Source organism: Micromesistius poutassou (genome assembly GCF_964030765.1).
Source record: "Micromesistius poutassou genome assembly, chromosome: 11".
NCBI lineage: Eukaryota > Metazoa > Chordata > Actinopteri > Gadiformes > Gadidae > Micromesistius > Micromesistius poutassou.
The window spans coordinates 15,151,885-15,167,994 of NC_140281.1; the positions used below are offsets into that span (position 1 = coordinate 15,151,885).

Here is a 16,110-nt window from a genome sequence, read left to right on the forward strand (position 1 = left end):
TTCAACATTCAAGGCTGTTCAGACAGGACATAATTCACACATTAGGCCTACTATTTGATTGCAAACATATTTAATAATTTGATGTTTGGATTTGACGTTCGGAAATGACAGGCATTGCCCTGTTTTTTTTTATGTACACTTGGTTATGGTTTCATTTCATGAGATTACAAAATAATAAGAATAAGAATAATACATACAATTAGAAAGGATAAGATTCAGAGAATGTTTGGTTTGCCATATTGTCACATACGGTCTCACCAAAATAAAAAATTAAATTGATTTATATTTCATAAAAACCTTCAAGACATTAATAAAGTTAAATCAACATTTTAAAATCAAGCTGTACCAAATTTTATTAACTCCAAATACAAAAATAAAATATTGAACTATATGAAATATTACAAAAATTATGACCGACCAAAATCGTCCTAAATTCTAGTCTTAATAAATGTCAAATATCGAAACTAAAATCGTCCTCCGCGATGTAAAATAGTTAGTGGCGGAATTCCGTGAACAGCCGCCACTAACATCAGCCGAGCGACCCACTGCTCCCAGAACATTGTTAGTCTTTCTTGCCCTCTACCGGTCATTATCAGAAATTACGGCGCTTATAAACGGCGTACTCAACTAATCAACCTCTCAAACTGACTGAATACAGCAACATGCTTTTACAAACACGCAACTGATTTTAACTTTCATACCGAGCCGTGAGAGTCCTGCTAGTCGTGAGATGAAAGCGAGTGGTCGTTATAATGAAGGAATATGATCATTGGGTTCCCGACGGTGTCCTCTCTGCCAGGTATTTCACTCCCGCCTTCTCCTCACGCCCGGCCTATCTGCGCTTATTTACCCTGACAGGCCATCTGCACCCATCACCAGACCCTCGCTGCTGTCCATGCAAACAGACACGGGCCTTGCATCATTCGGGCTTTTACTGACAGAAGACGAGGATTAGTTTCTCCGAGTGTCCATTACAAGAGATTCGGAAAGCTCTCTGCAAGAGTGTGTGTGCTGAACTGATGACCATCGTCTGACTCTGAACTCTCTCGTCTGACTCTTCCCCCACCCTCCGCCGAGGGGGGCATTAGAAACGCTGCTGGACGCGAGATGGACTCGTCTGCATCTTTGATGCTCTGGGGCTACCATCAATGGGAAATAGTAACACACACACACACACACACACACACCCCTCTTTCACCTGTTGCGTCGAATTTACCGATGTTAAGCAATATACACCGTTAGGGAACATCAACTAAAAGTTGTAGGGAATGATAATGACAAAACGTACATTATTTATATACGGTTACTTTTTCACCAGTTCACTGACGTCGCTCAACAAAATTTGCGACACTGGCAGCAATATCGAATGAGTGAAACGTCGCAAAACAGGATGAGGACTTTTGGTATAGAATATGAAATATTTTATTACTAAAAGTTGTGTTACACCGAGGTGTTTCTTTAACAGCTGTTTCACAACTATTCTTTATTCAAATCACAAGATTGTTTAAACCACTTAATGGAGAATAAATCAAAACATGAAAAGGATGGCAACGATGGAATATATACAACAGTGTGTGACGTAGGGCCTGCCAGTGTGGCTTCGATAGGACGACTGCAATGAAGAGAAACCAAACGGTGAGATCAGAACACATGAACAGCATCCAGCAGTGCGTTACAATTGCCATATTTCATAAAAACCAGACCGCCTTTGGTTCGACATCCTTGTATGACAACCAACCATTGTCACCAGTTTCCAGTCATCTAGAAAAAAACACCCGCAAGGCGAAATTTCACCAGATGAGGGCGCTGTCCCGGTGGTTTGATGAGTCAAGTTTTGATTCCTTTTTTTCTTATCTCTGAGCCATTATTAGGAACACGTGTTAAGCTGGGAAATGGAGTCCTTCTGGTGATGCGTACATCCTTGTTCCTTCAATGCATCACAAGAGGTGTGTCGTCGGTTATCAGCGTAGTGGGAGAAAGTGGGCGGAGACTTCTATGGTCACGTTGGATAGAAAGGCAGAGATCCATACACACACACACACACAGTATTTTACACAGGCCTGCACCACACAACACGTTGAGCACATTCAGAAACATGCATCACGGCGAAACAGGGGTCCAAATAAAAAATAAAAAAAACACTGCTGTTTCCACCCTCTGCGAACTAGGGATGACAAAAACAATTGTTATGAAAATAAAATTAAACTAGGAGTGGCGGCTGCCTTGATTTTTTAACAATCTAATGGACATATTTACAGGAATTTCTCTGATTTCTTTGAGCGTCATCTTCAATGCCAGTTGAACATTGAACCCATCGGGCATTGGGGCGTCGTGGGGGGAGCAGGAGGTGGACCAAGACTAAACCACAGAAACAAACACTTCCTGTGCCAATGTTTTCCCCCATGAGATTACAACTAAACGAGCTTGTGTGTCTGCACAGACACAACTTAAAAATAAACAACACCCCCCATGAGATGAAACCCTCCATGAGGTCCCGTGCGTCAGTCAGCGCACCCCCCCCCCCCCCCCCCCCCCCCCCGAGCGGAGGGCCTCAGATCTTCTCCTGGATGAAGGGGTGCTGCAGGGCCTGGTTGATGCTGATGCGCTTGGCCGGGTCCAGCATCAGGGTGGCGTCCAGCATGTCCTTGAGCTGCATCACCTTCTTCCTCTGGTCCTCAGGCAGCCGTTGGAACCCCACCATGTCCACCAGGATGTCCTTGGTGGGGTTGATGGTGGACATCACCGTCACCTTTTCCTGATGGGGGGGTGGAGAGGGTGGAGGGTTGCTGGTATGATCGCCAGTGTCGGCGGTCTACTGGTAGGCATCTTTGACCAAGACACTAAGATACTGCTCTACTGCCTAATGACTCAATAGTATACAGACACTATGATACTGCTCTACTCGGGCTGCTCGATTATGGCAAAAACCATATTCACGATTATTTTTTGAGTTTCAAAACATGAAGCATTTATTCAGCACTACAGCAAAATAATGCACAAATATGTATCTAGCTGTTCTGCGAATTCTATAAAACACATTCTATAAAAAAAATCTTGCTACTTGATTATTTTAGTTTTGAGATTGTTTGATCCAAAAATCAAAATCGCATTAATAGCACAGCCCTAGTATACAGACACCAAGGGTTAGGGTTAGGGTTATACTTCTCTACTGTCTAAGGACTCAATAGTATACAGAGACTAAGATACCGCTCTGCCTCAGAGTTTGATCAAACCAGACCTTTTGTCATTTCTATATTCTACTTTTTTTGTTTAGAGGCATGGTAAGTGAGGCTGCAGTTTCCTCCGCAGGGAATATTGATTCAAAATAACATTAAAAAGTAATATTTGTTCGTTTTTTTAGGCCGTGTTTCCAACAATGCCACTACACGCAAGCCAGATTTGACAACTTCCTGTCCAGACAGGAAGCTATGTGGGCCAGTGGCTGGCAGCCTTACCCGCTCTGTGACTTTGTCCACTTCGATGTAGAGGAAGTTGAGGTTCTGGTCGAAGTGCTGGTCTTTGAAGAGGCCCTTGCGGATCATCTGAAGAAGAGAAACAACAGCGTTGCATCAGCCAGACTGACGGCGGAACACAAAGACCATGATGCAACGGGAGGATCGGCCCCTCGGAGAACGGCTGAGGGAGGGGCGGTCGGGTGGAGGCGAGGTCGTACCACTCTTTTAGAAAGCAGAGATCACAACCAGGGAGCACCCATGTGCTGTACAGCTTTCTTTACAGCCATTCACAGCACAAAAATTACATAGAGGGAAGACACGTTTTAACACTATAAATAATTCTGCTACATGCATTTGTATTACGATTATTATTAAATAAGTTAACATCACATACACCTGCTCTGACTGGCCTGTTGAGTCAATGGAGAAGAAACGTCATTAGCGGGTAGCATAAGATTAGTGTGTGGTACCTTGTTGGGCATCTTGCCCTTCAGGTCCATGGCTAGCTTGATCATGTGGTTGTTGGAGGAGCCGGGCAGGAGGATCTTCCCGGTGTAGAGTTCATACAGTGTGCAGCCCACCGACCACATGTCAATACCGTAGTCATACGGCTTACCTATGACTGGAGTACAGAAATACACACATTATAGTACAGGTACACATTTTATGATAGCCATAAGGCTTACCTATGAATAGATTAGAGAAATACACACATAGGTACATATAATATATCACAAAGCGGGCAGGGCAGTAACGATGGTAACCAGAGGATGACAAACTTACTGATCTCGGGGGCTCGGTAGAACCTGCTGACCAGGTAGGGAGTGATGTCATTGTCGGCCACGTGGGACGCAGACCCAAAGTCACACAGCTTCAGGATGGTCTTGGACTCATTCACCTGGGGGAGGGAAAGACACACGTGACAATGTATAATGTGACGTTATATAACGCAACTCTAATGAGATGTAATATGATATATTTCTAATCATATGTGATGTCATCAACTGTAGTTGTAATGTGATGCAATATATGATTCAATATGATGTATTTCTAATTTGCTGTTGTATGTGACATAATATAATGTAGTGCTAATGTGATGTTACCTAGTGTGATGTAATATAATGTAGTGCTAATTAGTGACCGACCGATATATCTGCAGATATTTGCGTTTTTACGTGTATCTGCATTGGCCAATTGGGGCGGCATTAGCTCAGGAGGTAGAGCGGGTTGGCTGGTAACTGCAAGGTAGCTGGTTCGATCCTCGGCTCCTCCTAGCTGAGTGTCGTGGTGTCCCTGAGCAAGACGCCTCACCCTAATTGCTCCTGACGAGCTGGCTGTCGCCCTGCGTGGTTGACTCCGTCAAGTCAGTCAACACTGTAAAAAGCGCTTTGGATAAAAGCTCTATATAAATGAGGACCATTTCCCATTTACCAATTTCTTTCGCAGATTTTTTAATTTTTATTTTATTTAATTTTAATTTTATTTTTTTCCCAGGCATGATTTACAGACAGTTCAATAAATGTTCCTTTTTTTAATTGAGACTTGTAACAATTGTTATCATCATTGGGTCATTGATGATGACAACTGTATCGGCTCCAAATATCAAAAATCTATATCGGCCCCTAAAAAAATCCATCTCATCGATCCCTAGTGCTAATGTGAGGTTACCTAGTGTGATCTAATATAATGTAGTGCTAACGTGATATAATATAATGTAGTGCTAATGTTATATAACAGACTGGTCCCTACCAGAATGTTGTCAGGCTTGATGTCTGCATGGAGGATGTTACATCTCTTGAGGAGCTTGAGGGCCAGGAAGAGCTGCTGGCTGTAGGAGCGGACCGCCTTGATGTGGAGACCCACGTCCTTACCGTACTTCTTCAGGACCTCCCGCAGGTTCATACTGCAATAGAGACAATCTAACTCAAAACTAAACCAGAGACCGGTCATGCTATATAAGGCACTGATTGGCCAATCAGAGCCTTACTTTTTGAGCAGATAAAAAGCAGAAACTAGTCACACCGTTGTTGCTAAATGTACTGTTTGAACCCATTTATCATCATGTGACATTTTATCTAAATCTTTTATAAAAAGTAAAAAACTGATAAAGAAGCAAAGAGCAAGTTGCACTAGGCGGTTTTCTAGTTGTTGCTGTTGTGGAGCTTTGTTAACACAGCAGGAGGAAACGGTATGTACCTGAGGGGCTCGAAGACCAGGCAGAGATGCTGCTTGTGGTAGAAGTGCCTGAAGAGACGCAGGCAGTGGAACTTGTCGTCGGGATCGGCGTCGTTCAGCTTCTTCAGGAACTCCAGCTCCTTGAGACCCGTCTTCTGCCTGTGGACCAGGAGAACCAGCCGGTGAGAACCTCACCGTAATATCCGGTCTCATTAACTCCTACCTGCTGCTCCATCTCTGTAACCTCCGTATTCACTGTCTACTAAATACCACACCTTGCTGACCTGGAAACATGAATCTGTGGTTGAATATGTATTTTATTGTGATGCAACACTAGCATCCCAATTAATTTCATTTCCGAGATTGTGTCTACGATTTTCAACATCATCATATCAAAATGCGACTCACACACACACTAAACTGCTGCACATTTGTTATTAAAGAGTTAAATGGAAGGGGATTTCAAAACGTGTCTGAAACTCTAAATAGTTATGTTCTACATTGTGTATCACAATATTATAAAGTTCTTAAATTATGTAGTTCTAAATTATGAAATACTCAATTATAAAGTACAAAATGATATATACTAAATCAAGTATAAGCTGAATTTACATGAGCTCATTGTTGCGGATGATCTTGACTGCCACCTCCTGGCCGGCACGAGCAGTGTCTCTGGCCCGGATCACGTTACTGAACACACCCTGGCCCGTGTAGCCGTACACGTCGTAACGCTTGTCCAGCGTCTCCCCGATGTTCACACCTAAACACGCGCGCGCACACGCACACACACACACACACACACACACACACACACACACACACACACACACACACACACACACACACACACACAGTGTAGAGTAAGAATTAGGTTAGCATTCATAAGGTTAGGGTCTCCAACATGCAAGGAAGCAGAGTACTAGTGAGCCGTGGACCGTGTGAACCGAGTGCTCGCTGACGTACGGTAGTAGCCCTCCGCGTCTGTCCAGTTGTCTCGGAGGTTGGGGTTCTCCTTGAAGTCCTTCCCCACGCCCGCTGCACGCATTCTGGCGTTCTGCACACACACACAGCGACAACTGTAAATACACACACTGCACAACCAGTGCATCCGATGAATGGCGAATGGCTCCATGAATGGCACGCGCGCGTGTGTGGAACTCACGTCAAAGTCGGCAGCAAACATGTCGTCCGACTCGGTGAACATATCGGGGGCCGAGGGCTTCTTTGGGTTGGCCCCTGTTGGAGACACACACACAGCAGCGGGGGGGGGGGGGGGGGGGGGGGGCAACAGGGGAGGTCAGTCTGTGCAGTACGTACCCGAGGTTGTAAAGCACAGATGCAGAAGAGAACATGGTGTGGGGGTTCACATACGCGTGAGAGACCACTACATGCTGGCAGTGGTGGGGGGGCAGAGAGAGCCCCAGACCTGGACTACAAGCCAGCAACTGAATGAACACACCGACAACAGAGAGGAACAAGAGTCACATGGCCGCTCCCCCTCTCCGCCAATCAGAGAAGAGCAGCGGTACAGTAGCCTGTGAGAGATGCGTGTGTGAGTGGGAAAAATTGCTATGCATTTATCCCCCTTTAACACCATGTTCCCCTTTTCATACCCGACAGGGGTTACTGATCAATTATCAAGCGATTGATTATCGATAAGCAACCATTGGAACAAGTCAGATCCCAGATACCCAGATCTAAACGTTCAGTAACGTGTGGCTCAATCAATAGCATATACAGGTTATTCTGATATCTGATCAAAACTAGACATGCTCCAAGTACAAAAATACATTGAAAATCTCGCAAATCTACTCACATTGACTACCAAATACAATGCCTTGCCCAATTGCAGGCAGAAATGACCGGGGATTGAACCCAGCATATCAACAGCCCATCACACTAGACTACCCCCCCAACCCCTACCCCATATCTGTGTACAGACAGATGCACCACGACACGACAGGAAACTCAACGACCAGGCATCTCCACCAGGGGCGGAGACACACCTCGATTAAGCACACCACATGCACGCAATTAATCACCATGGCGACCCCCGGCAGTGCTCATTACCGTCTTTCTCCTGGGCGATGAGGTTGTGCTTGGCCTTGATGCTCGCCTCGAACGTGTTGAGGTTCTCGCGCTCGTACTCCTTGACGTCGGCCGCCACTCGCTCCAGGATGTCGTCGGGGGAGGGCGAGCGGCTCCGCGCGCTGCTCTGCGGGCTGCTGGGCTCCGACGCCATGGTTCCCTCATCCGTCCCCAGCTTGTATTTCTGGAGCCCAGACGACAGTCACACATACAATATATATATATATATTCATAGGCTAATGGTTTTATATATGCCATGCTGCCGCGTATTCTGCTCTGTGTTGTGGGAAATAGCAGACATTGAGAGAGGACACTACGAAGCTATGCTTGGTAGTAGCTATTCCAGGTGTTGGTGGATAATAACAGACCTGGACGATGGCCAGCCGCTGCTGGCGTCTCTGTTCAATGAGAGCCTCTTCATCCACCTCCTCACCGTCAAAGTCCTCTAGGCTGCACACATACACACACACACTTTAGTACCCAGCCGTCATCACACTAAAATGGATGACGAATAATACAATTCAATGTTCATTCAACACCAAGGGTGCATTCCAATAGTGGTTCTACAGCAATTTCATTCAAGTATCCAGATGTTTTCCTTGATTGCCGTTGTGCCCACTTTCCCAAGAACTAGAAAGCTAGAGAAGCGCTCAGCTGGCTCCATTCCTTTCGCTCACGGACCTCCAACCTCTGCCGACTGCTACTGTTCTGTCTCCACTAGGCCAAGGGTTACCGAACCTTTAAACACCCGACAGATGCTTCACCCGCCCACTTTGGGAACGCCTACACTGGGGTGTTTAGTGAACAACCCAGGAAACAACTTTTGGAACGCACCCCTGATCAACAGTTTATCACTTTAACACCACACTGCCTCGATGCATTCTGGGTACTCACACTTCCTCTCCGGAGGACTCCTGGTCCACCTTCATGCCTTCGGACAGGCTGCCCTTGAACTTGTCCTCGTCGCGGCTCCTCCTCCTCCTCCCCCGCTCCCTGGAGAAGGAGCGTCGGTACTGCCTCGGCCGGCCGTAGCGGTCCCGCTCATCCGACCTACGGGACCGGGCGAGGGACACAGTCAATCACCATATGCTCTCTGATAGGAGCTGGGAACATATTCAACTAGTGGCCATCTTGAATAGGGCCTATTCAGCCCTTTTCCCACCAGACAAAACACTCAATCACATGGGGGCTGGGCGATTTGGCCTGAATATCAAAAAATGCAGTTTCACAAACCTTAAAATCAAGAATGCAAATTAATCAAATAAACTGGAAAAAAACAACTAGCCCTAATCTTGAGTGGGATAGGTTACCATCTGCATTACTTCCCGGGGCAAGTGACTCTGCAGTAGTCTCGGGTCTTTATCGGCTCCAGCTCCGCAGTGGCGGAAACATGAAACCATGATTAACACGCTAATTTTCTGCATATGCAAATAACCTGCACACACGCACTCATTTGGGTTGAAAAACTACCACGTCAGGCAAAAAGTTCATCGTGAGATACGATATGCCGAGTCGTGAATTAAGGTCATATATTTGGCAATTTTAATTGGGGCTCATATAGGAAACAGCAAAAGCCATATTGAAAAAAAGCAGCACACACCTTGGAATCCCAGCGGGTCAAACCTAATGAGAGGAGTGTTCATGAGCCCAAGGGGGCCTGGGGGTGTGAGGCTGTTTTGTTCTCACCTGTGTCTCAGAGGAGACCGGCTCCGCCTGCGGGGAGAAGGGCGTCGCCGTGGTAGCGGGGAGCGGCTGGGTCGGCGTCGCGCGGCCAACCGGGGGCTGAGCTCCCGGGACCGGGCCCTGCCTGGAGGCCCGTCAGGACGCAGACGCTTCCTGGAGGAGTGGACAGAGAGAGCTGTTAGACACACACACACACGATCCTCAACGCTTAATGGCAAGATAACAACCTTTGTCACACAACCCATCACCAGCCTTAAATAGAGATGATAAACCATTTGAGTAAATGAATGGTTAATGGATGAATGATATGACTGAATGATGATGAATAAATGAACGGTTGAATGAATGAATGAACGGATGACTTGATGAATAAAAGGCTGAATGAATGGTCGCCGAGAGCTCCTACCTCAGCGGTGAGTCCTGGCGCTCGGCTGCGTCTCTCCTCCGGGGGTCCGGGGAGCGTGTGCGGCCACTCCTGGGCGGGGAGCGCGGCCTGGAGCCGCTGCGGACCGTGGCCCGCTCCGGGGCGCTGGCGGCGGCCTGCTGGGGGGGCTTGAGGCGGGGGGAGGAGCTGCGGCGGCGCGGGGAGGCGGCGAGTGCCCGGCGGTGGGGAGAGCGGTTCTCCTTTCCCGAGGAGGCGTCCTTGGAGGGGGACTTGGTGGGCCTCTTGTCCCGGTCCGGGTCCGAGCGACCGGGCCGCTCGCGATCCCCCGGACGGGACGGGCGTTCCTGCGGGGGTCTGATGTCGGTCTGGGGGGGCGTGGGCCGCTTGTCGGTACGGCCGGCCCTCTGCTCCGCCCTGCGGCCCCCCGGGGATGGTGACTTCCTGGTCCTCTCCTTGGAGCGCTCCGAGCTCTCTGGACGCCTGCGCTCCTTGGATCGGCTGCGCCCCCCGCGGCCCTTCTCCTTCCCGCTGGCCTCCTTGCTGCTCTTGGCGGGCTTCTCCGCCTTGGGCTCCTTGGCCGGCTTCTCCTTGTCCCTCGAGCGGCTGCGGCTGTGGCGCTTGGAGGCAGACTTCCCGGCCTCCGTCGATTCCCGCCGAGACTTCCCGCTCCTCCCAGCCCTCGGCGACCCTGGGGGTTTACCGGCACGCTGACCGTTCCTGACCCGGCCCTCGACGTCGCCTCCGCCTCCGCCGCCACCGCCACCAGCCGCGCCAGCCCCCTCCTCTGAGCCCGAGTTGTAGCCCTGCAGGATGAGCCCCATGCCCGACTGAACCTTGCCCTCCATCAGCTGGCTGTCCAGCTCCGCCTTGATCATGGCGCGCTGCTTCTCCAAGTCCTCCAGCAGGGCGCGGTCGTCCAGGCTGGGGTTCCCCGATGACGGGGAAGACTCAGTCTTTTTGTGTCCCGAGGCACCGAACAGGGCGGCGGCAGTGGCAGCGACTGCCGCAGGAGAGGAGCCGTCCTTGCGCTTGTGTTTGCGGTGCTTGTGTCGGTGTTTGCGCTTCCGTTCCTTGTCCTCGTCTGAGGCGTGCTTATGCTTTTTGTGCTTGCTGCGGTGCTTGTGTTTCTTCCTCTTGTGTTTGCCACCACTACCGCCGCCACCACTGCCTACGCCACTGCCAACGCCACTCGGCTCTTTGGTCTCCCCTTCCTCAGCCTTCTCTCCGTTAGTCTCCGCCTCCTAGCATCACAACACAGGATGAGTACCAGAGCACACAACTGTCACATGTCTAGGTATAGTAGGTCACGTTGTCGGTCACAAAGTTTAATTTATTGCTATAGCTGTACTTTTAAAAGCATAAATAATAATACATTTGTTGCATTTATGTAATGCTTTTCAAGGGCCTTAAATTGTTTCACATAGTGAGTGCACATTTGTGTGGGAGGTATCACACCTCAAAGATTAGCACTATCCTGGACTATAAAAATAACCACATCATACTCGATATCTACCTTGAGACACAGAACAAGGACCAACAAATATAAGTTTAAAGGATTTACCCAAATCTTTGTCAAATTGATGGATTCAAATAAAATCTATAGTTTGTTTACAGCTATGAATAAATCCCAGTGGAATATTATATGGATGAAGTACGAACGAAAGACAATCCGTCCCATTGTGATGATGAAAGGTCAGACCAAGCAGTCCGTACCTCTTCCTCCTCCTCTTCCTCAGACAAATCTCCGCTGTCTTCATTTCCACTTCGCTCGTGGCTTTCCAGGTCCTGCTTTCTGTATATGAAAACACAACAATCCACTCACGATCTCTGTAAACACATCAGCCGTCAACCTGACTGTTCAATACGCATCAATACATTTCACTTTAATTGATGCTTGCGACATGACATTGTCGTTTCACTGTATTCTTTGGCACAACATATTATGTTGTCTGGTGACAGAAAGCGTCCTGTTTCATGTATGCAACGCAACATAGACAGACTTATTTAACTTGTCGTATGGGTGACTAGTTTGAAACTAGGCCGGTGTTTACAGATTACAGAGTGGAAGTGTGCGCTATCGCGACAACACACCAGCGAACTGACATGACATAAAAGGACGCTTGGGTCACAAATGTAAGAAACACACTTACGCAGTAGAAACTACAAGCTTTCAGTATTGACATGAGGGTAATTATGATCCCACTTTATACTGACATTTGTGCCCCCTGCTTTCCTCAGCTTATCCGCCGTGACGGTTTACTAGACAACGTTAGCCAATATATGCTAACATAAAGCTAGCAAACTTCTAACCTTTAGGCTAATTAGGTTCCCAGTGTGGTGCCCTGACGTCATTTATAACGGCGTGCCCGGGCTAATGCTACACGGCTAGTCACACGCATTCATAAAGAAAATGATGCTACGCTTTAGGATGTACCACTACTATGGGCTAACTACTTTGTGTCGCTAAAAACGTTAGCTTAGCCAACCTTAGCCCAGCGCTAGCTAGCCCTAGCAACAACACTATATATCGTGCTAAATGCTAAGCAGTCGCGATGCTACTCAACAGAATCGTCCTCGACCTCAATGCGAATGCAACACGCATCGGTCGTCATAATAAAAGTGTATGTTGGATTTAAAAACGCCTTACACGTGTTCGTTGCCGTTATTCATACTTCTGGACGCGATGTCCATCTCAACGTCGGCCATTTTGCTCAATCCAAGGCCGCCCGTCTTTTTCCGGTGTTTACAGGAAGAGGTCACCATGACAACACGCAACGAGACCGCTCTCTACAGCGCTGGCGGCGGTGCGCAGTAGTGTAACTTGCGGAGGTTCCACTAGTAGACACAAGGGGGCGGCTCGGATCCTCCTGTTCACTCCTATTCACTCCTATAATTCCATTGTCTGTAATATTCATACGAATTCCTACGGGAAGTGTATTCATTCTTATTGCCACAATAAGAAAAGGTTTAATCCCATTTGAGCAGTTTTCGTTTAAGAATGATCAGAATAGGTCTGATTCCACAATCTGAAGTGGTGTGTCCATAATATTATTCTGAATCCTGCATCTTTAATAATAATAATAATAATAATAATAATAATAATAATATCCTGACTATCCAGACATATATCTGAGATGATGAGTGTGAGAGCAATAGCAAGAGAGACAAAAGGAAGGTGTGAGAAAGCGAGAGGGAGAGGTGTAGCAGGGGCTGTAACTTCCACCCCAGCTCAGCAGGGCCTCCCTGATTTATACGTGCACAGGCATGTTTGGCAGAGATTCAAGTGTCTGAAATTGAGTCATTAGATATTCCATTAGAGGAAACCCTTGGCCTGATACGCAGAGTAAATTACTCCTCTCTTTTCGGTGTGTGTAAGTTAGTAGGCCCACTGTACACAGAGTCTGGTCTATTTACCTCATGTGGCATTAATCCAAAGGGACATTCAGTGAATACAGAGACAGGTCCTTAAATAGCAGGTAGGGGTTAGACATTACAGAGACTGGACACCAAGGAGCAGGTAGTGGTTGGACAGTTGGATAGTACAGATACAGGTCATGAAGAAACAGGTAAGGGTTAGACAGGGTATAAAGGAGCAGGTAGGGGTTAGACAGTGCATAAAGGAGCAGGTAGGGGTTGCCTACAGGTAGGCTGCGGACATTGGGGCTCAAACCCAGTACCTTTAAGCTGGGAGTCAAAGGCCCTAACCTATCCTCAGCTGTACAGCTCCATGTCAGCCTATATCTCATCTAATGTTATTTAGTTCAAAATAATCAAACCGTAAATGACGGTGGCCTCCTATTGATGGAGAAACTAAGGGATGGTCTTCTCTACCCTTTCCCTGAACCAGACCGTATGGCCACACACATCACTCTGGAGAGCGACCCAGGAGTCGGACAGTCTGTGGCCCCGGGAGAGAAGGCCGTAAACATGGCCGACTGACAGACGTTTGTTGAGACCTCAGTCCATTATTAGGTCCGTAAAAAAACACTCTCTACCGTTCACCACCCCTAGCTCCCATTGTAGCCTTTTTTATCACTTTTGTGTGTCTTTTAGGCCGGCCCCTGGAGTCATGGCTCCTGATGTCGTCCTAGTAACAACCCCCCGTTCCCAGAATGCACTTTGTATAATTTTGAGAAACACCAGTGTGTCTTCATCTGGGCAGATGTTCTATGTTCCTACGTATGTGTGTGTATGCGCGTTGTGCGTGAATGAGTGTGTGCGTGTGTGCGTGTTTTATGAGGTCTGATGTTCAGTGATCTGGGTGAGCAGAAGCTGTTGAGGGTGTGGGTCGTGGAGCGCAGCAGCGTCTCTGAGCCTGTAGGCACCATATGCTCCTGTCTCAGGGCTGGAGGATTGATGTCGTCTTCGAGGGAGGCCAGGCGTTGAGGAGAATTCGCCACCACTCCCGTTGAGCTGACAGGTGTGGACATCTCGATGGGGGATTTTAGATGAAAACAGTTGTTTGTGTGTATGCATGTTGAGAGGGGAAGGGCTGGGTTTGTTATAAACATGTTGATAGCAGCGCTGTTTTCTGGGATCCAGCAGTCCTGCCCTGTTGTAGCAGAACTTCTGGGTGGAGACGGCACAGATTCTGGACTGGAAACCAGAAACCGCAAGGGGCGGAGTGACGCCTTGTTTCCTGTTTCGTTTCAGATATATTCTACCGTAAAAAGCACAACGGTACGAAGCTTCAGAATGGGATTTTAGTTTGTGTATTTCTACAGTGGCCATTCTACACGGTGTTGTACCTTTACAGACACTTTTTACAGTTTAGTACTGCTGGCCGAGTTTGGTTCGCCAACTATGCACTTACAATTCCCCGCCTCCAGCGACATGATGGGTCAAAACAAACATGTAGCGAAAGAAAGTGTTACACACATTCATATAAAGTCGGATTTGTGAGTATGGAAGCTCTGTAACAAGCAGAGACCGACATCAGCTGGAGTCAGTGTCTGGTAGTGTGTGGGTGAACATTTCAACCTGCTCCATGTAATTAAGAGAGATGGGAAAGAGTTTGATTCTGAGTTCTGATTGGCGGAGGCAGGTAGGCCTACACGGAAACCAGCTAATGTCCTCAGATAGGCTTAGAGCAAGATAATGTAACCCCAACCTGCTCTTAAATTACACAAAATGGCATGTCAAGAAATGCAAAGTGGCAATGGGTAAAAGTGTCTGCTAAGTGACTACATTATTAATTATTAAGATGTTTATCTGGCAGGATGTCCAGTGAATCTAAGAGGTAAAAAAATGACCCATTTCAGGTTAAGACCGATTACAACATGTTGTAAACGTGTAAAAAGTTTTAAAAAACTACACTGTGATTTTTTAGTTCCCCTACATGCACAACCTTTAAGAGGGCAAGGTTTGACCATAAAATAATGACTGCATGTAATAATACCTTCAGGCATATTGAGCTTTTTATTTTCGTAAGGGAGGGCTTTTAATGTGAAAGAGCCCAGAGCAATGATACTGCTGGCAAAACGAGGTGGTATTTATGTAAATGACAGTGTTGGAGTCTGAGTCGAGGTGAACTCCAGGGAGCAATTTCAAACCAGAAATCCGCAAAGCGTCTCTATCGTATGTGAACACACAAGTGGAGCGGCGAGTGAGGAACAAGAGTTGCTGATATGGAATCTATTGTTTTAGGGAATCTTGAATATGAATAAAATAAGACGTTATCAAATTCACACTTACTCACTGCTAAGTTTTGCATTCAACAGGACCCCACTTTGGGTAACCTGATATTCAAACGGGTGGCAGCCGATTTCTGGCATATCAGTTATCCTATAGTTATCCGATGATACATTTCTGAGAGATAAAATTATGATAAAATTATGGAAAAGTTTTGGTATATCTGAACATACTGCATAATGATTTGTAGCCCTGAGTAATACGACTTGCCACTTATTCAGTTGCAATGTGCATTCTTCCACTGAGAAATTGTTATGACGGGCAGATGGTGAAAGGGTTAAAGCAATGTGTGAAGAAGCAGAGGCCAAAAAAATAGTTGCATTAAAGTCAGCTTGAAGCACGGAGGGTTGGAAGAATTTTGCTGTATTTTTCCATTGGAAATGGTATCACTCAGCTAAGAGAACACACAGACTAGATGGTAAGGAGGCAGAATGTGCTGAGTGTGCAGCTGCGGTCTCACCGCAGATGCAGAGCTCGCTGCTAACAGACTGATCCTGTTATTAAAGACGGAGGGGAACTCATACACACGGTCCTCTGGGCTTTGACTCTCTGTGACTGTATGACTACTGTGTCTGTTTGTTTGCATTTAGGTCTGTTTGTCTGCGTGGCTGTCCTTCTCGCCGTCTCTCTGTT

General features: G+C 47.2%; 1 protein-coding gene across 1 annotated transcript; it reads right to left on the bottom strand.

Moving 5' to 3' along the window:
* Nucleotides 1-1,394: 1,394 nt before the first annotated feature.
* Nucleotides 1,395-12,509, bottom strand: prpf4bb (pre-mRNA processing factor 4Bb). Its single transcript, XM_084475314.1, has 16 exons — nucleotides 12,434-12,509; nucleotides 11,500-11,578; nucleotides 9,808-11,027; nucleotides 9,405-9,554; nucleotides 8,613-8,768; nucleotides 8,087-8,168; nucleotides 7,701-7,902; nucleotides 6,793-6,866; nucleotides 6,594-6,684; nucleotides 6,243-6,390; nucleotides 5,652-5,789; nucleotides 5,205-5,358; nucleotides 4,239-4,353; nucleotides 3,926-4,077; nucleotides 3,456-3,542; nucleotides 1,395-2,755 (listed from the first exon to the last, which is right to left on the bottom strand). Exons 1-16 carry the CDS (start codon nucleotides 12,490-12,492, stop codon nucleotides 2,552-2,554), a joined length of 3,111 nt encoding a protein of 1,036 aa, XP_084331440.1. The 5' UTR covers nucleotides 12,493-12,509; the 3' UTR covers nucleotides 1,395-2,551.
* Between the last annotated feature and the right edge of the window lie 3,601 nt (nucleotides 12,510-16,110).

Coding starts and splice junctions, on each gene's coding strand:
- prpf4bb (XM_084475314.1), bottom strand. CDS start 12,492: ATGGCCGACGTTGAGATGGACATCGCGTCCAGAAGTATGAATAACGGC. Junction 4,354..5,204: donor TCAAGCCTGACAACATTCTG/GTAGGGACCAGT, acceptor TCCCTCCCCCAG/GTGAATGAGTCCAAGACCAT. Junction 2,756..3,455: donor TGGACAAAGTCACAGAGCGG/GTAAGGCTGCCA, acceptor CCCCCCCATCAG/GAAAAGGTGACGGTGATGTC.